A 25,103-nucleotide genomic window follows, 5' to 3' on the forward strand; every position below is an offset into this window, starting at 1 on the left:
CAATTTAGTTTTGGCTTTGTAGCATGGAACTTCAGCATGAGTGAATCCATTTTGGTTTGGTCTGTTGGAGTTTATCCAGGAGCTCAATCCAGACCAATAACCTCCTATAAATCTTATTTAACAGACCACATCTTGGTATTTGTTGTAGTCTCTGCATCCAGCATCACTCTGGGTACATGCTTGGTACATAGGAGGCATTTCATAAGTTTGAAGAGCAAAGGGGAGGAGAGAGAAGGATGAGGAAGGGTTCCCTGTAGAAACTCTGAGCCAACCTGGGCCTGGGTGATGGGTTTCATGAAGGCAGGCAGAGATTGGCAAGGGCATTCCAGGCAAGGAGAGTGGCTGGGGCAAAGGTGTGGAGGTGTGAATGTTGGGAGACCACAGCACACAGCAGGCCAGAAAGGAGGGGACGGCCCGGGATTGGGAGTCAGGACATTTTATTTCTTCCAGGGCTGTCATTGAAAGGTTTCCTTAGCGCTCTAAACCTCAGTTTCCTCATTCAGAAAGCAGGGCTAATAGTCACTGTATTATGAGAATCAGCAGAGGTAGTAGGGCACATGACAACACATTGTGAACCCTAAATTGCTGAGCAAATGTTGGATAATTGTACTATTATTAGTTGTTTCAGGATGCCTAGTACCAGATTGATGATGGGGGGCTTCAGAAGTAAAGCTGGGGAGCTCTGACTTCCTTCCAGCTGCTGATGGGAAGGCCTGGCCTCTGTTGCTCACACAAGGGGACCTGGCACAGACACAGCCGTGGCGAGAGCAAGGAGGGCCACTGGGCCTGGGGGACAGGAGGAGGGCAGCCACAGGGAGCAGATGCTGCTGCACCTTGGGGCCAGGGTCAGGACCCAGATGGGGAAGGCAGCCATGTTGGCGTGGATGCCAGCTCACCACAGCCAGCAGCACCCAGAGGCCATTGGTTCAGCAGGACAGCAGGTGTCCCAAGCCCTGCAAGAAAGCAGTGTACAGGCATGGACTAAGGGATGACACCAAGGGAGGGCTTACACACCTCTCTGTGACTGGCCCATCACCCTTACCTCTCCTCGCTTCACATGCTGCATTCCAGGTGAGCTGTTTATCTTGCAGCTGTGTGTTGTTGCATGGGCTGGTCTCTTTGCCGCACATGTTGTTTGCCTGTCCCCATTCCTTTGCCTGGCCACCTCATATTCATCCTTCAGATGCAGCTTGTGTGGGAAGCCTTCCTAGGTGCCCAGGTCTGAGCAAGGTGCCTTTGCTTATTCCTTGTGCGTCTCCCCTCACTCTACCTAATCAGAGAACTTATCACCCCGTACTTGTTTATTGACCTTTCTGTCTCCCCAGTAGACTGAAAGCACCCTGAGGGCTCATCAGTCTACTCCCAGAGCCTAGTATGATGTCTGGTGTGTTGCTCAATAAGTGTTTGTAACATGGACAGATGGATGAATCCATGCATGGATGGATAAGTGTAAGAGTAGATGGTGGATGAGTAGATACACAGATGGTGGAGGAGTGATGGATGAAAAGATGTGTGCATGTGTGGGTGGATGGATGGAGCAAATCATACATGTGTGCATGCATGGATTGGTAGTTGGAGAGTGGATGGATGAAAGAATATAAGAAATGAGGTCGGGTGTGGTGGCTCATGTCTGTAATCCCAGCACTTTGGGAGGCCGAGGTGGGCAGATCACTTGAGGTCAGAAGTTCAAGACCATCTTGGCCAACATGGTGAAAACCTGTCTCTACTAAAAATACAAAAGTCTCTACTAAAAATACAAAAAAAAAAATTAGCTGGATGTAGTGGCACACACTTGTAATCCCAGGTACTCGGGAGGCTGAGGCAGGAGAATTGCCTGAACCCGGGAGATGGAGGTTGCAGTGAGCTGAGATTGAGCCACTGCACTCCCGCCTGGGTGATAGAGCAAGACTCTGTCTCAAAAAAAAAAAAAAAAAAAAAAAAAAGGAAAAGAAAAAAAAAGAAAGAGAAATGAATGGTGGATACATAGATGAATTAATGGATGGATAATGAGTGCATGGGTGATTGAGTGAGTGGATGGTTAAATAGGTAGATAATGCATTTATCTTGATGGATAAATAGGTAGATAATCAGTGCATGCATGGATAGATGGTTGGAGGAATGGAGAATGAATGAATGTATGGAGGGGTGAGTGGGCAGAAGATGAACAAGATGGTGACTGTGTCTCCCAAAGTTCAAGTGCTGGAAACTTAATCCTCAATGCAATGGTTTGAGAGATGGGACCTTTAAGAGGTGATTAAAGGTCACCTCAGGAATGGATTAATGCTGTCACCTCGGGAATGAGTTCTTTTATAAAAGGATGAGTTTGGTCCCCTTTCCTCTCTCTCGTCCCTGTAATTGCTTCTGCCATGTGATGACACAGCAGTAAGACCCTTATCAGATGCAGCCCTTTGTTCTTAGACTTCCCAGCCTCCAGAACCTTGAGCCAAATACATTTCTGCTCATTATAAATTACCCAGTCTGTGGTATTGTTATTGCAGCAGAAACAGGCTAAGACCCCGTGCTTACTAGGGCAGTGCCCACAGTGCCAGGCTTCATGAAGGCCAGCTCCCAGGCTAAGAGGTGGGAGAGGACTGGGGGTGTTCCACTCAAAGGGACCTCTGATCTCATTGCCCTTGCCCCCCGACGTTTACACATCAGGAAACAGGCCCAGAGAAGATCAGGGACTTGCCCGAGGTCACACAGCAAGCTGGGGTCAGAACCAATCAGAACTCAGTTGCCTGTTTCCAATATTCTGCATAGATAGAGGCTGGACTGATTTTTATCCCCCTCTGAGGCAAGTGATGGCAAACTGAGACACAGCAAAACTACAAACTCTTTCCAAGGCTTATTGTAATAACTAACTTTATTTCTGCCACCAAAGAGACCATGGAATGTAGTGGCTAAGAGCTTGGAGTGGGGAGCCTGATGGCTTGGGTTTGGATTCCAGCTCTGCCATTAATAGCTATGTGGTGTTAGACAAGTGACTTAACCTCTCTGTGCTTCAGTTCCCTCATCTATACAATGGAAGTGATATAGTACCTCCCTCATAGGTTGTGTTACTCGGGGTGAGCTTATCACATAAAGTGCTTGGAACAGCGCCTGTTGAGTAAGGATGTATGATGTGTGCCTGTGCGTGTAAGGCAGTAAGAGTGAGCCTGTGTGTAGATGTGTATGAGCATGAGGCCTGAAGGTACACACATGTTTGTGTGTGAGTATGAAGGAGTGAGCATGTGAATGGATGTGGATGTGCAAGTGCGGTTGTGAGGGTGTAACTGTGTATGCGTGTTTGTGTGTGTGTGCGAGCACTGTGGGTCTATATCAGGCAAGGTGGAGTCATGGATGTGCATGTGGCACAATGTGTGAGCACAGAGTGTGGGATACATGGAGTATTTTGACCATATGTGTGTGGTATGTGTGAGAATTTACATGGAATGGTATGTTGGGGGAGGGCTGACCAGGTGTGTGCATGCATGCATGTGTGTGTGCGTGTGCGTTTGTGTGTGAAGCTGGCTCTTGCCTACATCAAGGGACTCAGAAACCTCCCCAAACAGGGTCCCAGTCTGGAAAACTGTATTTTTGACTCTTGAGGCTGGTTATTCCAAAAATGAGTCCACCTCCACTCCAACTCCCAGCCTGGAAGCTAGAGCCAGAGGTCAGGAAGTCAGGTTAGTGGCCTGAGCTGGGCCACCTGTTCACAAGGATGGAAGAGACAGAGGGAGAGCAGGTGCTGGGAGCTTTCAGCTTCAGGATCTGGAGGCCAAGGGCTGGATTTGGGCAGAGATCTGACAGGGTGGATGGCATGGAGCTAGTTGATGGTGCAGGGCCAGCCCAGCGGGCACTGGAACTCCCAGGTTCATACTCCTTGAGTCTGTGCAAGGTCTCGAACGAAGGTAGTGATCCTGTCTGGGTGAGTTATGGCCATATTCCTGGCATTTCTTTGCTGGGTAGAAGCACCTCACACCAACTTGGCCAATATTTGTTGGTGAATGAATGGACAACAGATGAAATGAGAAATAAGTCTGTCCCTAGGGCCTGCAATTCGCTCCCTCCCACAGTTCAAGCTCCACCCCCGAAACCCAGGACCTCCCCTCCCACCCCAACCCTCTCTGTGGACTCCATTCTCACTCAAGTCACTGCTCAGCCCCCAGCAGCACCCTGAGGGTCTGTCCACCTTGCAGGACCAGGCCTGGCTCAGTGTGGCTCTTCCTGTCCCGTTGAGTTCCTGGGGAAGGTCAGAGGCCAGTTAGGGGCACCATGAGAAACCTGTGTGGTAGCCTCATCATGGTTAGAAAGCAAGGAACTAGGCAGAGTGGAGTTTCTTCCGTTCCTTTTCAGATTCGCTGAGGTCCACACAGGGTAGTCATCCTCCTATGAGGGCCTTAGCTGCCAGGCTCAAGAACTTTGCAGGCCCTGGGCCCTTTGACTGTCAGGAGGATTCTCTAATCAGAGCAAAACACATTAAAACATGTGGTATCCACAGCCCAGGTTGAGTTGAAATTTTTTGCCATTAATATTTTTCAAAGGATAGGATCATCTTTTGATAAGACACGTTATTTATTTTGATGTCTGAACACTTTTTTTTTTTTTTTTTGAGACAGGGTCTCACTCTGTCACCCAGACTGGGTACAGTGGTGCAGTCTCGGCTCACTGCAACCTCCACTTCCTAGGCTCAAGTGATCCTCCTATTTCAGCCTCCTGAGTAGCTGTGCACCACCATGCCTGACTAATTGTGTGTGTGTGTGTGTGTGTGTGTGTGTGTGTGTGTGTATGTAGAGACAGGGTTTCACCATGTTGCCCAGACTGTTCTCGAACTCCTGAGCTGAAGCAATCCACCCACCTTGGCCTCTCAAAGTGCTGAGATTACAGGTGTGAGCCACCATGCCCGGTCGATGTCTCAACACTTTACTGCCATTACTTTCTCTGTTTTGGTCACCCTGACTTCTCAGAACCTAGCACTGTGCTCAGCACTTAGTAGGTGCTCAGTAAACATTTGTTGAATCAGTGCACTTATGACTTGAATCTGACTTTACAGATGATAACTCGAGCTGGGTTTACCAGCTAACATCATGTAAGGGGTACTGGGACATTAAACTAAGTGGGTGTTACTTTTGATTTTGAAATTTTCTTTTTGTGGTTTGGAGACCCTCATTTTTCCATTAGGTTTCAAACATTCTCATAGACCGTAGACTCAGAGACTCATGGAGCATAATGGATAAAGCGGGGCTGCCCATAGACATGGACCCAGGACCACCACAGCTGGCCTCCCTGGGCCAGGGGTTCCCCTTGGGGCCCTAGATAGTATCAGAGGCCTCTGGCTGCAAAGGAGCAGGGCCCATCCTTTATCCCATCCTTTATCCAGGAGCAGGTCTGGTGTTCCTCCCGTCTCCTATCCACCTGGTCGGCCTGTACCGTGCCTTGGGGAGTGCCCTCTTTTAGGTGCCTGGGTATGATCCCAAGGGGATCTGTATTTCCACTTGTAGCCTTGACTTCCCCAGCAGCACCCTCAGCCTCCCGGCTTGCCCCTCTAGTCTGTTGTCCATACAGCAGCCAGAGTGGGAGGGGCCAGCTTCGCAGGTATGCATTCAGTGCAGCCACTCAAGGCGAGAGCTCAGAAGGGCCGTGTGCTTGGGCTTCAGTGCTCTGGTCACCATCTTGAAACAATCATTTTAGCATTGAATTTGTGCTTTGTGAGTGAAGTCTGATGGGAAAATGGCGCCTTCACTGGGAATTTGGAAGCTGGTTTGTGTGTGTCCCATCTCCCACTGCCTCCCCAGCACAGGCTCTTGGCTGCCTACTCCCAGGCTCCCAGTGTCCCCACCTCTGCCCCACCATGGCTGCCCCCCTTCATCTGGAGGGCTGAATGCAGGCTCAAGGAGGACTGGGGACTGCTGGATTGGCCCCTGGCATCTTAGGGTGTGACAGAGTGGTGGCTCTCCCCTCCCTGGGCTGAAACTTAGCATAGGCTTCTCCCTGACCCCCAATCCAGGTATTGAGCATGTCCTAAAAATGACTGTGGCAATCTGGAGGGGCTGCCTGTTGGCCATGGGTGGAGGCAATGTGCCGTGAGAAGAGGTAATGGACTTTCTTGCCTCTGGTGGAGGCTTTGCAGTTACATTTTTCACCAAATCCACAAATTGTATAGCTAGCCTGGCCAGGCACTGTGGCTTAGTCTGTAATCCCAGGACTTTGGGAGGCCGAGATAAGCAGATCACTTTGAGCTCAGGAGTTTAAGAACAGCCTGGGCAACATGACGAAACCCCGTCTCTACAAAAAAATACAAAAAGTATCTGGGCATGGTGGTGTGCACCTGGGGTCCCAGCTACTGGAGAGGCTGAGTCTGGAGAATTTCTTGAACCCAGGAGGTGGAGGTTGCAGTGAGCTGAGATCACACCACTGTACTCCAGCCTGGGTGACAGAGTAAAACCCTGTCTCAAAAAAAAAAAAAAAAAAAGCCAGGCGTGGTGGCTGACACCTGTAATCTCAGCACTTTGGGAGGCCAAGGCAGGCAGATCACCTGAGGTCGGGAGTTCAAGACCAGCCTAACTAACGTGGAGAAACCCCATCTCTACTAAAAATTCAAAAATTAGCCAGATGTCATGGCACATGCCTATAATCCCAGCTACTCAGGGGGCTGAGGCAGGAGAATCGCTTGAACCCGGGAGGCGGAGGCTGCAGTGAGCCGAGATCATGCCGTTGTACTCCAGCCTGGGCAAGAGTGAAAATCCATCTCAAAAAATAATACTACTAATAATAATTAATAAATAAAATTATATAGCCAGCCCTAAGAGTGAGGCTTCTACCATACATGTTTGCCCTGCGGGATCCCTCCTGAGATACTGACTGGTGAAGTCCCCATCCCCTCCTTTGGCCCCTGAGGGCCTACATGACCCAGGCCTGCTCTGCCCTTCACCTTGGTGCACCCATCTTGGCATCAAATATTCCTGCCAGGCCAGCCGGACCTCCTTCGTTCCCCAGAATGGGTTCTGTGTCCCCTCTCCTCTGGGCCCTGTACCTGTGGTTTGCCCTGCCTGGACAGCCTTTTTCTACCTCCTTGCTTATCAGGACAGCCTGACACCCCTCCTCACCCTCCCCGCATCCAGGTTCTCACCCAGATCATAGCAATGCCTTTTCATTGTCCGGTTGGGATCTTGGGGAGGATGGAGCTTTGTCTCTCTTGTTTCCAGCTGTACTGCAGTGTGAGACACAGTGCCTGGTGCTCAGTAAGTATCGTTAAGTGAAGACTGATTGTCCCATCTGCTTCCTCACATCTTTGCCTAGTGATGAGCAAATGGAAGCTCAGAGAGGGCAGTGACTCACCAGCATTTCATGCTGGGATGGAGGCAGGTTTAGAGCTTGAATCTGAGTCCAGCGCCCACGCTTTCTCTCCTGCAAGGATGAAAGGCTACAAGGCTTGAGAAAACCCTCCCTTCTGCCCTGAAGGCAGAGCTTTGGCACGGCTTTGCTGCCAACACACAGGGGCTTGTCCCACCTGGGGCAGGAGGAGGCAGAGTCTATGGCATTGCTTCTCTGAATCTGATTGATTCAGCCCCACAATCTCAGGCCCTCCAGAAACCAAAATGAACAAGATCCAGCCCCAGCTTCAGGGGTATCTCCACCTGCTGAAGGTGGTCTCTGCTGAACTTTTCTAGGTTCTGAATCCCACCTCACCCTAACCCTTCTGCATCCTAGCTCATAGGATGTACGAATGACTCCCGTGCCTGGACTAGTGGCTTTACGTAGGTAATGGTGGCTCCTCAGAGCACAGAGAGGTGCAGTGGAGTCCCAGAGCCCCTGAGCCGAGAATCAAGCCCAGATCTGTCTGGCTCTGAAGCCTGGGCTGCGCCAAGCCTATCACATATCAGATGTCCCAGCCCTGAACTGCCTGAGAACAAGACCGCACCCAGTTGGGAGGGGTGAGGCAAGGAGGCTCTAGGGAGGCCACAGAACCTGCACTGGGCCTAAGAGGGTGTCCCAGGAGGGATGAGAAGGAGCAGAGCAGCCAAGCCAGGGTGTAGAAGCAGGGAAGAGTGGGGCAACAGAAGGGTGGAAGGAAGGTTCAGCCCAGACCGCAGGCCGGAGAGTTTGGATTTTGATCTGATGGTAGTAGGGAGACACAGAAGGTGTTTGAGCAGTGTGAGGTCATCTGTGCTTGGGGAGCCTATGCTGGCTGTGCACTGGGGAGTGGAAGGGAGGCAAGGAGCCCAGTCAAGAGGCCATTAGAAGGTCCAGAGGTGGCTCATAGTTTTGATAGATTTCACCCTGCTCAAGTTTGAGGCAGAGTGAAAGCCATTGGGAGGGAAATACACCAGAGGACATGGAGGGTCCATGAGTGCTGAAGAAGGCTGCAGCTGGGTTGGGCATCAATGACATAAACCTGAGGGAGGGCAGGAGGATGTGCAGGGCCACGTGAAGTAGAGTGGCATTTGGGGGCTCTGTACATAGTAGGTACTCAGTAACTGTTCATTGAATGAATGGATGAATAACTCCTTGTCTCTGGGTCAGCTCTGGTCTTACCGTCTCCTGTTTCCCACACCTCTTCTCTTTGCCCACCGTGTCCTGTGGCCCTGGGGAGACCTCAGCTGGCCCAGTAGAGGCAGTGCTGGCCCATGGTTCCGCCGGAGGGCGCCTCCATGTTTGCGGGTGCACCGCACGCCTTCTCCCTCTCTGTCCCCCTCCCCCTCCCTGTCCTTATCTTTCCCTTCTGTCTCCATGGCGACTCACCACCTCGGCTTGCCTGCATCCCAGCCTCTGCCAGGGATTCTGAGCCGGGCTCCATCCCTCCCTCCTCGGAGCCCTGCTACCCGCAGCCCTGTCTCCTCCCCCTGGGGTGAGTCCAGCAGCAGCCTCCTCTTTCCCGACTGTCACATTTCTTTTCCAGCTCTGACCGGGAGTCAGCTCCTCGGGGATACCATCCCCCGACCTCACCTTCCACCTGCCGCAGCCTGCTAGCCTTTCCGGGAGAAAAGGCATCCTTACCTCTGGTTGAAGGTCTCGGGGCCTCCCCCTCTGCATCCGGACCCTCTCCCCATCCCAACCTCCCATGCCGAGGCCCGCCTTGTCAGTCACTTCCTTTTGTCATCGGCTTGGCAAACGGGCAAGTCTTCAGTCCTAAGATCGGGAAGGAGAGTGGGGTGGGAAGGGCCCTCCTTGGGCTGGGGGATGGGCCGGTGGTGGGGAGGATGAGGGGTCCCTGGAAACCCAGGGTGAAGATAGAAGTCTGGATTCTGTTCTAAATCTTTTTTTTTTTTTTATTTCTCCAAGGAGAGAAAACAGAGCTTCATGGGAAACAGTGGCAACAGTTGGTAAGTAGCAGGGCCTTCCAGGCTGGGATGGGTGCAGTGAGGCCAGGCAGGTCAGTTGAAATGGCCGGTCCCGGAACACAGAGCCTGGCAGCCCAGCCGGGAGGGCTGTCCGCCTGAGGCTGGATTTGCCAGGCTGTGGAGGGAGGGACAGGAAGAAGCAGGTGGGTGCTGCAGGGAGGCAGATGCCAGCTCAGAGCAGAGAGCGGAAGGAATCTTCTAAGATCCAGAGCCATCTGCCCAACTGCAGCACAGGCTCATGCCTTCTCCTCACTGTCCCTGCAGCATGGGGTTGTGGAGGGTATCATCCCTGGGGGCCTGGCTGAAGTCAGCACCTCATGGAGGGAGCCCCGCTGCAGAACGCCGGGAGAGGCTCTTCCCAAGCATTTGCACCAGGCACTGTGCAGACAGCTGCACATGCCTCCTCTCGGATGGCCACCCCAATGGCCCCATGAGGGGTATTGCTATCCTCTCCATTGGGACAGTTAGGAAATTGAGGCCCAGAGGGGGAAGGAACTTGCTCGCATTTGCATGGCTGGGATGTGGTGGAGTCTGTTCCACTCAGATTTTCTCCCTCTCAGACTCTCTCACCATTGCTCTGCTGTCCCCACTCTGAGGCCCCTACGTCCTAGGACACATGTCAGTGAGGAACGGGCAGAGCTTGGCCTCTCTGGGAGCAGCTCCGCCTGTCCATGGAGGCACCGATGGAAATTGGGTTGGCACAAAGGGACCTCCACTCCCAAGCCATCAGTCTTCCACCACAACCCTGGCCGGTACCCCCGTCCCCAATAGACATCCTGCTTTTCAATGGCCTGTTTTGCCCCGCAGGTCCCATACGCCTTTCCCCAAGTTGGAGCTGGGCCTGGGGCCCCAGCCCATGGCGCCCCGGGAGCTCCCCACCTGCTCCATCTGCCTGGAGAGGTTGCGCGACCCCATCTCGCTGGACTGTGGCCACGACTTCTGCATACGGTGCTTCAGCACACACCGTGTCCCGGGCTGTGAGCCGCCCTGCTGTCCTGAGTGCCGGAAGATATGCAAGCAGAAGAGGGGCCTCCGGAGCCTGGGCGAGAAGATGAAGCTCCTGCCGCAGCGGTCGCTGCCCCCTGCACTGCAGGTCTGGGAACTGGGCCTAATCAGTCAGACCCAAGAGGAGGGGGTGGCTTTGGCCCTATTCTAGAACATCAGGACAGGACCCAGAGCTCCAGGCTGAACACATTCCAGGGTCAGGAGCTGGTCCTGGATGCTCAGGGGCCCCTCTCTTCTCCTGGCCCAGGAGACGTGTCCTGTGAGGGCGGAGCCGCTGCTGCTGGTTCGCGTCAATGCCTCTGGGGGGCTCATCCTTAGGATGGGGGCCATCAACCGCTGCCTGAAGCACCCTCTGGCCAGGGACACCCCGGTCTGCCTCCTCGCTGTCCTGGGGGAGCAGCACTCAGGGAAGTCCTTCCTCCTCAACCATTTGCTTCAGGGCTTGCCGGGCCTGGTGAGGGCGGGGCGGGGCAGGAGGGGGGCGGGGAGCAAGGATGGGGGTTCCTGCCTGGGGGAAGCTGGGTCTGGTATTCTGGTCTGTGGGGACAAGGAACCGACCAACTGATGCTCTCCCTTCTCTCCCCTGCAGGAGTCTGGTGAGGGCGGCCGGCTGAGAGGAGGAGAGGCATCCCTGCAGGGCTGCAGGTGGGGCGCCAATGGCCTCGCCAGGGGCATATGGATGTGGAGCCACCCCTTCTTGCTGGGGAAAGAAGGGAAGAAGGTGAGGGGGGAAGTGGCAGAAGGAGGTCAGGGATGGGAAGGGGAATCAAGAAGGGCATCTCTGGGGTGAGGATAGAAGATGGGGATGGGAAGGGGCAGGGTTGGGAAGAATGTGGGAGAACAAGGCAGGCCTGGCCCTTTGGGTCTTCCCCTACCCCTTGCATAGGTGGCGGTGTTCCTGGTGGACACAGGGGATGCCATGAGCCCTGAGCTGAGCAGGGAAACAAGGATCAAGCTCTGTGCTCTCACCACGATGCTGAGCTCCTACCAGGTGATGGGGGGCGCTGATGTTGGCATCCCCACCCCACACACCCTTCTCCAGCTCAGCTTCCTGAAGGCCAGAGCATCTCACAGGCTTTGGTGTCTGGGGTCCTCATAGGTTCTGGGTCTGCCTCAGAAGGGGGAAGGTGCTCCTAGTCGGTGAAGGTGGGAACGTGGGTTATCCCTAAAAGTGGGCTGATGGTCCCAAGGCAGCTAAAGACCTGATAGATCACAATACCCTCCAGGCCTGTCTCCGGCCTTGAGGCCAGCCCAGCCCTGCAGCCTTCGAGGTCCCCATACTGGCCTCTCCCATGCTCTGAGGCCCACAGGCTGCCTGCGAGCTCCCCACTCACCAGGGCCTTCCCCAGTGAAGTCCCCCGGCCTCTGTAATCCCTCGTACATGTTGTTCTTTCTGATTCCAGATCCTCAGCACCTCCCAGGAGCTGAAGGATACAGACCTGGACTATCTGGAGGTACAGAGACCTCTGATGTTGGGGCATCCCCCACCCCCACCCTCCCCACTAGGCCAGGGGCTGGACCCAAAGGAACTAGGTGCCCTCCTGGTCTGGCCTAGGGTTTTATGACACTTGAACAGTGTTGAAGGGGGAGGGTGGAGAGTAAAGCATGAGATGTGTGGTTTGGGGAGAGGCAGGAGAACCCCAGGCTGCAAAAGGGGAAGCCTAGCTCCTATAGCAGGCGTAGGGAGGTGGGGAGACAGGCTTGGGGTACACCATAGTCCTCAAAGTGGCCCAGCCCTGATGCTGTCTGTGTCCCACCCCCAGATGTTTGTCCACGTGGCCGAGGTGATGGGCAAGCATTATGGGATGGTGCCAATCCAGGTGAGACACCTATCTCTGGATTCATTGGCCCCAGGCCCCGCCACCCCCAGTTGCTGGTGTCAGGACCCCTTCTCTTCCAGCATCTGGACCTCTTAGTTCGTGACTCATCCCACCCCAACAAGGCAGGGCAGGGGCATGTAGGCAACATCTTCCAGGTGAGTGGTGCAAGTGGATGGGGTGGAGGGGCCATGGACAGGGCAGAGGTGGGGAAGGCATGGGAGGCTGGACCTCCTAGCTCAGAACACTCCTCTTGCTGCCTCACAGAGATTGTCTGGCAGATACCCCAAGGTGCAGGAGCTGCTGCAAGGGAAGCGAGCCCGTTGCTGCCTCTTGCCTGCCCCGGGGAGGCGGCGGATGAACCAAGGCCACACAAGCCCTGGTGGTGAGTGTCCCTGAGAGCTGAACCTCTCTTGCGCTGCTCCCAGCTCCCCTCCAGCAACCGAGCCCCTTGAAGCACCCACCTCTCCTGGCCTCTGACACCCCTTCTCCTCCCAAAGCCCGCAGTCTCTCAGCATGCACATCTCTCCCTCAGACACAGATGATGACTTCCGTCACCTTCTGGGGGCCTACGTCTCAGATGTGCTGAGTGCGGCCCCCCAGCACGCTAAGAGCCGCTGCCAGGGGTACTGGAACGAGGGGCGCGCCGTGGCCAGGGGGGACAGACGCCTGCTCACGGGGCAGCAGCTAGCTCAGGAAATCAAGGTGTGAAAACTCCCTGGAGACCCAGGCGACTCGGCTGGGCCCCTGCTCTCCCTGACCCCAGCGATGGTATCTCCGCAGAACCTCTCAGGATGGATGGGGAGGACAGGGCCCGGTTTCACCTCTCCGGATGAGGTATGAGCCCCTGGGGGATCCAGTATTCTGGTAGGGAGGCAGGGGAGGCAGGGAGGTGGGGGCTGTGCCGAGGCCTCTGGGGTAGGGGTCTGTGTGCCCTGGGAGTGGAGATGAGGAAACAAGCAGCACCCCTGGCTGAGGAAGAAGGAAGGAGGCAGCCTGGGTTTTCCCGTGGACAGATGGCTGCTCAGCTGCATGACCTGAGGAAGGTGGAAGCTGCCAAGAAGGAGTTCGAGGAATATGTGAGGCAGCAGGTGAGCCCCGGGGCCTGCATGGGAGGCAGGTGTGGGCCGGGCAGGGTCCAGGTCAGGGAGAGGATACCTGGGACTCCTGGTCAGGGCACCTTTTTCCCTCCCTGTCACAGGACATAGCCACGAAGCGCATATTCTCTGCGCTGCGGGTCCTGCCAGACACCATGCGGAACCTCCTCTCCACCCAGAAAGATGCCATTCTGGCCCGCCATGGTGTGGCCTTACTCTGCAAGGGGAGAGATCAGACCTTGGAGGCACTGGAAGCTGAGCTGCAGGCCACGGCCAAGGCCTTCATGGACTCCTACACGATGCGCTTCTGTGGCCACCTAGCTGCTGTGGGGGGTGCTGTGGGGGCCGGGCTCATGGGCCTGGCAGGGGGCGTGGTGGGTGCTGGCATGGCAGCAGCTGCACTGGCTGCAGAGGCTGGGATGGTGGCTGCTGGAGCTGCCGTGGGGGCCACAGGGGCCGCCGTGGTTGGGGGTGGCGTGGGCGCTGGGTTGGCTGCCACAGTGGGCTGCATGGAGAAGGAGGAGGATGAGAGACTTCTGGAAGGGGACCGAGAGCCCCTTCTCCAGGAAGAGTAACAGCCCCAGGAGGTATTGAAGGACAAGAGAGATGTCAGGTGGGGATGAAGAAGAGGGGCAGGTGGGGGGAGGGTGATGCCAGGGATTCCAAGGTACCCCCATGTACTGCACTGCCCTGGTTGGATGCTCGGTGTCTGGGTGGCAGCTGAGCTGGGACTCAAGGTGGCTCTTGGAACCTGAGAGGCAGCATCTGGGAGCAGTGGATAGAACACCCGGCCTGTTTCTGGTTGCAGATGGTTGCTGATCTGCCCTTGTCACAGATAGGCTACATCCCAGGGTTTCTGGCTGCAAGTGAGGCTCCACCCTCCCCACCTGGCTCATTTCCCCGATGACCCTGGATCGTGGGAAAGTTAAGCAGGCACCATCCTGGAAGTCTACCCCTAGGTGGTCGAGAGACCTGTTCTTTCACAGATGTGAGAAGCCCCAGGATGATTGACCATGGTGTTCAGGAGCGGGGAGCACTGATGAGGTGCTGGGGATGACAGGAAGGAAGGAACACTGGGCAGAACCAGAGAGATGGGACATGGTAGGCTGTGGCCCAGACCCCAGAGCAGAGAAACTTGCTCCCATGACCCTTCCCAAATCTGCTCCAGCAGGACTAAGGTGGCTTCCCCACTCCTGGCCCATAGCCCCAGAGAGCCTGTCTGTGCATCCTGAACCACTCTGTGCTGGGCCTCCGCAAGGGCCTCTCTTGGGCCTGTGTCCTTTTTCAAGCCTGTTTAGATGGGGGAGTGCCCATGCCCTCTGTGAAATGCCCAAATGCCAAAGAATAACACCTTTTCTTGCATTCTGAGCTAAGCCAGACAGCCTTTATACTAGATTCTATCAAAATCTTGCAAAGGAAAACAAAATGAACAATTTCTATCCTTAAACACATCCTTTCTCCCCTGGGCTTGTAAGAAGATGCAGCTTGATGCAGCTCCTCAAACACCAGGCCCCCTGGGAACTGGGGGTGCGGGAGTTCTCCCTCTGGGGGACAGAAAATCTGACTACTAGGAAGACTTCTAGGCTATGAAACTGACTTCTAGGCTATGAAACTTACAGGGTATGGGTGGGCACATTATCCTTTATTTTACGAAAAATAAAATGTGTGTATGTGAATGTCAGCTTCCCAGTATATTATTGAAACAGAATTTGACCCTCAGATGACTTCATGGTGGGAGCAGGTGAACCAATGAGATCCATTGCTGGAATGCACATATGGGAAGGGGGAGATTGGAATTCAAGAGATCCAGGGAAGTGAACATCAGAGGTCCCCATTCAGTGGCTGCAAGAGGCCTCAAGCCAAGGCCAAGTGGATATGGGCACCTTTGCAGGCTCTTCCACTAGGACTTGGGGTTCCGCTCCTCTTGTCTCCTCTCTGAGAAACTGCTTCCCATGATCCTGTCAACAGGCAGTCAACAAGCACCTGTCCCAGCAAGAGGACAGAATGGAGACATAAGCAGAGAGAACTTGGTCAAGCTTTGAAGGAAGGAGGAGCCCAGGACCACTTCTGCAGGGCTCAGCCAGCCAGGAGTTCACCCGACTGATTCTCCTCCCAGCCCTGCTCCCCAGCTCCCCAGCTCCCCGTCTCAGAACCACAACAGCAGTCACTGCATCCAATCCTGGCATTTTGTAGGTGCACACCCAGAGAAAGTCTCAGATAAGCCTGTGCAGCTGCTGATGACAGAAGCAGGGGAACCCCGAAGTCCTGGTTCCCAAGCTGGTGCACTTCCCGAAGTTATTTTGTTAAGGTCGACTGTGCTGAAATTGAGATGCTCCTTTTCAGATGCTTCTTCTGGCTGATCAGGTCCAGCTCCAGGGAAGTGTGTGGTGGGCAGAGGCAGCAACATGGTCTAGAACAGATGGCTCAGCAGTGAAGCTATAGTTAACAGGCTGGGGACAAAATACAGAATGTAGAGAAATCCCAAAGCCAGGGTGGGGTTGAGTGGGGTAAAGACAAATGAGAGTGACTCTCTTTTTTAGGGTCTGAGCCAAGGGTGGGAACAGGGTCTTAGCTTTGTGTAGTGTTTGTGGAGAAAGGCTTTCTGGAAGCATCTTTCTGAGCCCTTCCACTGTCATCTGGTGGACACATGAGCTATGAAACCTTTTAGACTTTGGAGGCTCAGGATGAGGGGGCCCAGAGACTCAGCGAGGGAGGGTGTTACATGGCTAGAATTCCACCCGGCAGCACTGGAAGGAACAACAGTTCAGTGTCTACCTCTCCCGACTCTTTGCACAGATGGGAAGAGGTTGGCCCAGTGAGGGATGTCTCTGCAGAGACAAGATGAGTAATATTAAGTGGTGTTTGTCTTGTGCCTTGTAGCTTTCAAAACATTTCCTCAAACATTATCTCCCTTAAGCCTTGAAATCATCTCAAGCAGTATGTAGAACACACATTTTTACAGAGGAGGACACTGAAGCTGAGAGAAATAATGTGTCTCAGTGGAAGCAGCTAGTCAGAGATAGGCCAGGACTTGACCCCAAGAGTTCTGGTGCCAAATCCCTGGCTCAGTGGAGCCTTCAAGCCTCTCCAGACTCCAAGACGACCAGGCTTCTGGGTTCCAAACCTGATTAGTTGGCTTCCTAGGCTTCCAACATTGATTCTGTAATTCGCAAGAGCCCAGGTGACTCATTGACCGAGGTCTCAGCAGCGTGCTGACGTCTGGCTGGTTTCCCTTCTGTGACCCACTGCAGATTCCAAGATTGGTAGGTTCCAAGATTGGGTTAGAGGTTTGGTGACTTGCTGTATGGTTCCTGTTTCTGAGGCCTCCCTCGTTGCAGATGGCAGTACTGCAAGACAAGAGGAACCTGCGACCTGAAGGCCCTTGACTGCTTGGATCAGGAATAAGCCCTCGACTCCACTGGCTCTCATCAAACCACGCCGTGAGCAAGGAATAAACTTTTACTGCATGAAGGGGATGCAACATCTAGGTTGACTTAGTACACTATTGCCCACCCTACTCTAACACACACAGAAATGGGTTCTTTGAAATGGAGTGATGCTGTAACAGACAGGTAAAGTATCACCAGTTGGGGGCTGGGCAGTAAGGAAAAGCATTTTATGTCACAGCAGAACGTTTGCTAAAATTGTTGCCTACGGCAACTTGGAAGACAGACCTTGTGCTATCGAGGAAAAACATTATTTTAAATAAAATCTGCCAACCCAGAATATTCTCTCCACAAATGTGGAAAATAAAGAAAATACTAGTTCTGTGATTGAATAAGCATTAAACACATGGATGTATTATCAGCTAACGCAATCATAAAGACAGTCAGAAATCCCCCTATTTATGTAGTCAAGCAGCTACAACCCGTTACACACATGCTGTCATGTGTGAGGACTTGAACTCAGGTGAGAGAGAGCTCCACAGCGTCGTTTGCTATACGTGCGCTTACAGCTTACCTAATTCACCTGGTGATTGGGGTGGTCATCTGTGCTAATTAGTGCCTTTTTCTGTAGGGAAAATAAAGCAATTTGAATCTCTAGGAAATGCAGGTTGTTGGCCGGGCGCAGTGGCTCACGTCTGTAATCCCAGCACTTTGGGAGGCCGAGGTGGGCAGATCATGAGGTCAGGAGTTCAAGACCAGCCTGGCCAACATAGTGAAACCCTGTCCCTACTAAAAACACAAAAAATTAGCCAGGTGTGGTGGTGGGCACCTGTAATCCCAGCTACTTTGGAAGCTGAGGCAGGAGAATCGCTTGAACCCGGGAGGTGGAGGTTGCAGTGAGCCGAGATCACACCGCTGCGCTCCAGGCCAGGCGACAGTGTGAGACTCTGTCTCAAAAAAAAAGCAGGTTGTGCAAGGCACCTAGGTGCGTCTTGACACACCCTTGGTGACAGCAACATGGGGCACTGTCGTCCTTGATGTTACACTTACGAGAGGGGGCTCCCAGGCTTTTCAGAAAAACAGTTTTGGGTTTTAATTCTGGTAAAAGATTTATTTAAACTTTAAAAAGACTTGCATAAGTATCTGAAGGAACAGAGGAAGGATTTACAAATACAGGCTTTCTCAAGGAAATGTTCTAAGAAAGGGGAGGGGAAGAAGGGGTCTCTTTTCCTTTTGGAAACAAAACAAATGCCATCTTATTTTTATTTACCTTTATAGTTTCCCCCCCTTTGTTATCATTATTATTATTATTATATTTTTGAGACGGAGTCTCGCTCTGTCGCCCAGGCTGGAGTGCAGTGGCGCGATCTCAGTTCACTGCAAGCTCTGCCTCTCAGGTTCACACCATTCTCCTGCCTCAGCCTCCCGAGTAGCTGGGACTACAGGCGCCCACCACCATGCCCGGCTACTTTTTTTGTATTTTTAGTAGAGACGGGGTTTCACCGTGTTAGCCAGGATGGTCTCGATCTCCTGACCTCGTGATCTGCCCGTCTCAGCCTCCCAAAGTGCTGGGTATTATTATTTTATAATAATACTGTAATTTATTTATTTATTTATTTATTTATTTATTTATTTATTTATTTTGAGATGGAGTCTTGCTGTCCCCCAGGCTGGAGTGCAGTGGCATGATCTCAGCTCACTGCAAGCTCCGCCTCCCGGGTTCACACCATTCTCCTGCCTCAGCCTCCCGAGTAGCTGGCACTACAGGTGCCTGCCAGCACTCCCGGCCAATTTTTTGTATTTTTAGTAGAGATGGGGTTTCACCGTGTTAACCAGGATGGTCTTGATCTCCTGACCTCGTGATCCACCCGCCTTGGCCTCCCAAAGTGCTGGGATTACAGGCGTGAGCCACCATGCCGGGTCAGTAATGCTATAATTTACTAATGATCTCCATTGCTTTTTTTTTTTAACCTTTCTCTGGGCAGTTTGCAGCCATTAAAATACTCAGCGAGCCCACAGTAAAACAGCAAAGCTGATCAGACTGTTAGAACAAAACATCATAGACTGACTGGCTTATAAACAACAAAAATTTATTTCTTATAGTTCTGGAAGCTGGAACTCCAAGAACAAGGCTCCCGCAGATCTGATGTCTGGTGAGGGCCTGTTTCCTCATAGACTTACATCTTCTCACTTTCACCTCACATGCTGGAAGGAGTGAAGGGTGTCTCGGGGCTCTCTTCTACAAGGCCACTAATCCCATTCATGAGTTCTCTGTCTTTATGACCTAATCACCTCCCAAAGACCCCACCTCCTGATACCATCACCTTGGGGTTAGTTAGGATTTCAACATATGAATTTTGGGTGTACATAAACATTCAGCCTGTTGTAAAAGCAATGATCAGGATCTCAATGGGATGAATTTAACAGTCAGTAGAATATGCACCTCGGGGAAAAACCTCTAAACACATCATACTAATGGTGAATGGTTAAAGCAAACTTGATTAGCAATGTGCAAAAATTCTCCTTCGGCACACATTAATGTTACAAACTGCTGTGCTGTCTTTATCACTTGCTCTTTCATGCAGTTAACTATTTGAGTATCATTTTGTAGTTGCTTACAAAGTCTTACCCAATCTAAGACTAAGGAGTGGCTTACCTGCAGCACCTATCTAAAATTTTAAGACTTTTCTTTTTCCTTTTCTTTTTCTCTTTTTTTTTTTTTTTTTTTTTTGAGATGGAATTTTGTTCTTGTTGCCTAGGCTGGAGTGCAATGGCGTAATCTCGGCTCACCGCAACCTTTGCCTCCCGGGTTCAAGCAATTCTGCCTCAGCCTCCTGAGTAGCTGGAACTACAGGCATGCACCACCACGCCCAGCTAATTTTGTACTTTTAGTAGAGACAGGGTTTCGCCATGTTGGTCAGGCTGGTCTCAATCTCCCGACCTCAGATCTGCCCGCCTCGGCCTCCCAAAGTGCTGGAATTACAGGTGTGAGCCACCATGCCCGGCCATGTGCGTAGCTCTTATTACGTTAAGTCTTGAGGACAAACCCACCCATCGGCCATTTTCCACATCAGTCCAATCAATAGTTTTATTATGATAGCAGTATGTCATGCTGAACGAGTGATGAAATCTCAGAGCTTTTTTCTAGCTAATTGCTAAGCTGCTTTATTGCCAAATCCCTCTGAGATCCTTGTGGTGAATTTTTGTTTGGGCATTACATTACTTCTCAACAGTCCAATTCTGAATTTTTGGCCGTTGCCATTGCAATTGTATTATGTGTTTTTGTAATTGTCTCAAAGCATTAAGTTTATTATTGAAAGTATCAGTATCAACAAGCATTAGCTACGCTTGTCTATTTCTATTCCTCCAAGGACTGTATTTAACGTTTCCTTTTGTCCTTGTATGGCCTCAAATAAGCCTCTTAATAATCAGATTTCATAATGGGAGAGCCTAGGGGATGCAATTCTGGTTATGCAAACTACTTAGCCTCAGACATTTCGTGTCAAACGTAGGGCTTGAGTATTGTGATGCATATTAGTTATGTTAGTGTTCCCAAAAATGCACTTTGGGAGGCCTAGGCAGGTGGATCACTGAGGTCAGGAGTTCGAGACCAGCCTGGCCAACGTGGTGAAACCCTGTCTCTACTAAAAATACATAAATTAGCCAGGCGTTCACGCCTGTAATCCCAGCGCTTTGGGAGGCCAAGGCGGGTGGATCACGAGGTCAAGAGATCGAGACCATCCTGGCCAACATGGTCAAACCCTGTCTCTACTAAAAATACAAAAATTAGCCAGGTGCAATGGCAGGCATCTGTAATCCCAGCTACTCGGGAGGCTGAAGCAGGAGAATTGCTTGAACCTGGGAGGTGGTGGTTACAGTGAGCTGAGATCAGGCCACTGCACTCTAGCCTGGGTGACAGAGCAAGACTCCATCTCAAAAAAAAAAAAAAAAAAAATTAGCCGGGCATGGTGGAGGGTGCCTGAAATCCCAGCTACTCGGGAGGCTGAGGCAGAAGAATCGCTTGAACCCGCAAGGTGGAGGCTGCAGTGAGCCGAGATCGTGCCATTGCACTGCAGCCTGGGTGACAAGAGCAAAACCCCGTCTCAAAAAAAAAAAAAAAAAGATGGTCCCACCTTCACTCTGACGACAATCAGATTGTTGGTCTTATAAATTTGGGCCATATCTATCCTGAAAACACAATATAGAGCAGATGGGAAATAAATAATTGTGGGGACCATTACTGGGAGTACAGAAAGAAAAGTAGTGTTGCAAATAACATGTTTGTTTCTAGTAAATTATGAGTCTTAAAGTAATTGAAATCATCACTGCTGTGAATAGGCCAGCAGGGCTGTTTATGATAATAGTAATAATAAGTTCACAAAAATAGTTCTTTTCAGTTGAATTCAGTACCAATATCATTTATTCTAGAAGATTTAAGTTTCAAGTCCTTGTGGGAATCCAAATCCAGTTGAAAGCATGAATCCAGATGGATTTTTCTTTCACCTTGATAATCATATCAGAACATGTGAAAGGGTCCCTCGCAGGGTGGTGACAGCCATCTTTCCTCTAGAACACCCTTATGTACATGAAATCATCGATCGTTGATGGGGTGGCAGATTTCCTTTGGCAGATCCTTCTGAATCCTTCTGGTTTTATGTCTGCAGGGAAGAGAGAAGCCCTTTTAAGTACAGAACATGATTATGAGAGGATTCAGTTAAATTGGGCCCAGGACATGGTCTCAGACCCAATTCCTAGGACTGCCAAACATAATTTCAAAGGGAGCAATACTGTGCTTGCTTGCAGGGTTGCTCTCATTTTTAACAAGGCTAGCACTAAAGCATGAGGCCATTTTAGGCCAGCAGATTTCTAAATGAGGTTTTAGAGTCCAATTCATCTGCTCTGTTTGTCCAGAGGACTGAGGGTAACAGTGAGTATGACAGCATGATTTGCATCATTCCTGAACCACAATAGACTATGGGCTATGTGGACATCCTAGAAAACATAACGTGGCAAAAATATTTTGCCTTCCACAGGCCTTAGTTCTACAGAATCCAGCTGCTGTGAGGTCCCTGGTGAAGCTGGTGGAAGAGAACCTTCTGTATGTACCTGGGGAGTGGCCTTAAGAGAATCCCATCAACAACCTGCACATCAACGTTTTGGATGATGCTACCTGCTCAGCAGGCATAGTGAAGTGGAGTGCCTTTAAGATCCCTTTTCACTGGGGGATGGTTTTGTTGATGACACAACATTACTAATCAAGCAAATGGGAACCATGGTACAATATTATTTTGTTAGCTAATTCCCATAGTCCAGTCAGATTTTTTTAGCCCCTTTCTTATTCCATTTGTCGATTTCCTTTTGTGATGCATAGTTTTGAGAGTAAATAAAAGTTACTTATGTTAAAAGTGAGACTTCTGGCCGGGCATGGAGGGCCACACCTGTAATTCCAGCACTTTGGGAGGTGGGGGCAGGCAGATCACTTGAGTCCAGGAGTTCGAGACCAGCCTGGGCAACATGGCTAAACCCCATCTCTACCCAAACTACAAAAATTACCCGGGCTTGGTGGCGCATGCCTATGGTCCCAGCTACTTGGGAGGCTGAGGCAGGAGAATCTCTTGGACCCAGGAGGCAGAGATTGCAGTGAGCCGAGATCACACCACTGCACTTCAGCCTGGGCGACACAGCAAGACCCTGTCTGAAAAAAAAGAAAGAAAAAAAAGTGGGACTTCTAAGTTTGGGTCTGCCGTATTTGAAGAGCGGCCTTTGCTGCTCTTCAGCAAAATTATTTCCTTTAGAAATGGCATTGTTTTGCCCATGTGAATGCTACAGTGTAATGTCTCTAAACACTCAGGTCTTAATTTTCTTTTCTTTTGCTTTTCTTTCTTTTTTTTTTTTTTTTCCTTTAAGACGGAGTCTCTTTGCTCTGTTGCCCAGGCAGGAGTGCATTGGCATGAACACGACTCACTGTAGACTTGAAATGGGCTCAAGTGATCCTCCTACCTTGGTCTCCAAAGTGCTAGGGCTACAGGTGTGAGCCAGCTCTTAATTTTCTGAGATAGTTTACTTCCTGTCAAAGTCAAGAATCTCCTATTTTTCAGAATCTTCCCTGTTGCATGACTGACACTAAACAGACATTTACTATATCAGTACGTCCATTTGTTTGAAGTCCTGAGCCAAGCCCTAGTAAATGTAAGCTATTCATTAACTTGAATTGTGCTGAACTGATTCCAGGCAAAATAAGCTCCCACAATTTCATGAGCAGCTACCACAGCATAGGAAGCCTAAGTTGGCTGTTTGCATCCTGTATGTGACCCATCAGCAAATGTGATCTGTCAAAAGACAAAAAGCACAAGTTTAAAAATCTTAATCGGCTTTTATTTGTGACTCAAGAATTGGGCAATAACTCATTCTTGTAAAACAGAATGAGTGTTCCGATGAGCTGAACGAGGAGGTTTGGCTTGATAGGCAGAAAAGGGCTGTGGAAAGCAGAAACAGAGAACAAAAAGCAGATGAGTGGTTTCAAAGTGACTTTCCTTGTATGATGGTCCCCAACTTAAAATGACTTAATTTGTAATATTTTTAATTTAGGATGGGTTTATTGGGAGCATCTGCAAAGTTTAAAGCAGAGGGGATGTCCTATCATGCTGGCTAAAACTGGCCTGTTTCGGGATTTGGCTATTATCCCTGTGTGTCCTGAGTCCCTGGAAGGTCAGATAAACAATTTAGTTTTGGCTTGTTGGTGTGGAACTTCAGCATGAAGAATCCTATTTTGGTTTGGTCTTTTCGGCCTAGTGCAGAAGCTCACTCCAGACTAATTGCATCCTATAAATTTTATTTAACAGGTCAAAGCTGAATTTTTAACAGAAAAGTCAGATAAATCACATTGGAGCCCAGTGTCTTCTTTTATTACCATTTGTGTTAGGCTGTTCTTACACTGCTATAAAGAAATACCTGAGAATGGGTAATTTATAAAGAAAAGAGGTTTAATTGGCTCATGGTTCTGCAGGCTTTACAGGAAGCATGGTACTGGCATCTGCCTGGTTTCTGGTGAAGCCTCAGGAAGCTTTCAATCACGGTAGAAGGCGAAGGGGAAACAGGCACATCACATGGCAAAAGCAGGAGCAAGTGAGGCAGGTCGTGGCATGGGCGGGCAGTGGAGCGGGGTGGGGGGAGGTACCACACACTTTTAAGTGACCAGATCTCGCAAGAACTCACTATCAGGAAGACAGCACCATGCCATGAGGGATCCAGCCCCAAGATCCAAACACCTTCTACCAGGCCCCACCTCCAGCATGGGGGATTACAATTCAACCTGAGATTTGGGCAAGGACAAATATCCAGACTAAATCAACATTGTACAACCATGATCATCTATTTGATCAAAGTCTGTTGAGATAGCAGAGTTTAGGAGATTGCATCTCCCAAGCACAATATAGGCATTGGATAATAATGCTTGTTCACAGCTAGTCCCATGGCACACCTACAAGTGCCAGGTTTATGCACTGGTAAGATAGCTATCACGGTATGGGGGACATAAAAATAAGTCAAATGACTCTAGGGGCCAAGGGAAAACTTCCCCTTCACCCTCTGAATGTTTACTGAAAAACCAACTCACAAAAGGCAGATTAATATGAGGAATAACATAGAAATTTACTAATGTGCACAAAAGGAAAATCGCAGTGATTATCCTAACCCCTCAATGGGATTCAGAAGCTTACTTACCCTCTTGAGGTTACAGAAAGAATCAGGGCTCAGAGCATGAGCCAAACCAGATTACGGTGGTAGGGTGGTAGATCAGATTATGGCAGTTATGGAGGGGAAGAAGAGGAGGCCTGGCTAGCAAAGAGGGTCTTGTTATGTAGATGAAGCCTCACAGGTAGCGGCCCTCGAGAGAGAATAGATGGTGAATGTTTCTTTTAGACTTAAAGGTGTCAGACTCTCAGTTAATCTTTCCCAGATCTGGATGAGGGAAGGCCTCAGAGACGGCCCGGCTTCATCAGTGCAGATTTCTCTACAGATCAAATCTCCCCCACAAAAGGCAGCTTTTTAGTTATTTTTGTATTTCCAGCCCTTCTGAATAGCCATCTTAAACTATATCAAGGAAGTATAGGCTGGGCGCGGTGGCTCACGCCTGTAATCCCAGCACTTTGGGAGGCCGAGGCGAGTGGATCACGAGGTCAGGAGATCGAGACCATCCTGGGTAACACAGTGAAACCCTGCCTCTACTAAAAATACAAAATAAATAAATAAATAAATAAGCCGGGCATGGTGGTGGGTGTTTGTAGTCCCAGCTACTTGGGAGGCTGAGGCGTTAGAATGGCGTGAACCCGGGAGGCGGGGCTTGCAGTGGACCAAGATTGCACCACTGCACTCCAGCCTGGGCAACAGAGTGAGACTCCGTCTCAAAAAAAAAAAAAAAGGAAGTATATTTTGGGGTGAAATATTTTTATTTTCTTCAGTCCCCACTTTGAGACTTTT

At 50.8% G+C, this 25,103-nt stretch overlaps 2 protein-coding genes and 1 long non-coding RNA gene across 6 annotated transcripts in view; 2 read left to right on the forward strand and 1 right to left on the reverse strand.

Annotated features, from left to right (window-relative positions):
• The window catches only part of MAPK7 (mitogen-activated protein kinase 7), a 34,234-nt gene extending 25,232 nt beyond the window's left edge, over positions 1–9,002 (forward strand). Inside the window, exon 9 of the transcript XR_010138083.1 lies at positions 8,879–9,002. The gene's annotated coding sequence lies outside the window, so the exon portion shown is untranslated. The remainder of the gene's footprint in view (positions 1–8,878) is intronic.
• Positions 2,875–8,706, reverse strand: LOC129051038 (uncharacterized). 2 transcript variants are annotated; one of them, XR_008514985.1, is made up of 4 exons: positions 8,515–8,706; positions 7,109–7,274; positions 4,126–4,222; positions 2,875–3,964 (listed from the first exon to the last, which is right to left on the reverse strand). It is a non-coding gene; the product is annotated as an uncharacterized LOC129051038 (long non-coding RNA). The 2 variants fall into 2 exon arrangements; XR_010138084.1 differs by having other exon boundaries at positions 2,875–4,222; positions 7,109–7,386; positions 8,515–8,687.
• On the forward strand, positions 8,979–22,477 carry RNF112 (ring finger protein 112). Of its 3 annotated transcripts, XM_054535534.2 has the most exons (16): positions 8,979–9,094; positions 9,262–9,302; positions 10,128–10,413; positions 10,573–10,779; positions 10,915–11,046; positions 11,212–11,316; positions 11,729–11,779; positions 12,089–12,145; positions 12,226–12,300; positions 12,410–12,527; positions 12,678–12,847; positions 12,926–12,979; positions 13,159–13,233; positions 13,344–16,502; positions 16,578–16,679; positions 21,659–22,477. In XM_054535534.2, the coding sequence occupies exons 1-14, from the start codon at positions 9,041–9,043 to the stop codon at positions 13,812–13,814; spliced, it is 1,896 nt and encodes a 631-aa protein (XP_054391509.1). In that variant the 5' UTR covers positions 8,979–9,040; the 3' UTR covers positions 13,815–16,502; positions 16,578–16,679; positions 21,659–22,477. The 3 variants fall into 3 exon arrangements, with proteins under 3 accessions (XP_054391509.1, XP_054391510.1, XP_054391511.1); XM_054535535.2 differs by lacking the exon at positions 21,659–22,477 and having other exon boundaries at positions 10,576–10,779; positions 16,578–17,931; XM_054535536.2 differs by lacking the exons at positions 10,573–10,779; positions 21,659–22,477 and having other exon boundaries at positions 16,578–17,931.
• Positions 22,478–25,103: the final 2,626 nt, after the last annotated feature.

Source organism: Pongo abelii, chromosome 19 (genome assembly GCF_028885655.2).
Source record: "Pongo abelii isolate AG06213 chromosome 19, NHGRI_mPonAbe1-v2.0_pri, whole genome shotgun sequence".
In the NCBI taxonomy this organism is placed as follows: Eukaryota; Metazoa; Chordata; class Mammalia; order Primates; family Hominidae; genus Pongo; species Pongo abelii.

Excerpts from the sequence above, each read along its gene's own strand:
- RNF112 (XM_054535534.2), top strand. The coding sequence starts at position 9,041 with ATGCCGAGGCCCGCCTTGTCAGTCACTTCCTTTTGTCATCGGCTTGGC. Across the intron at positions 11,780-12,088 it reads CAGACCTGGACTATCTGGAG|ATGTTTGTCCACGTGGCCGA; the intron begins GTACAGAGACCT and ends TCCCACCCCCAG. Across the intron at positions 13,234-13,343 it reads AGGAATATGTGAGGCAGCAG|GACATAGCCACGAAGCGCAT; the intron begins GTGAGCCCCGGG and ends TCCCTGTCACAG.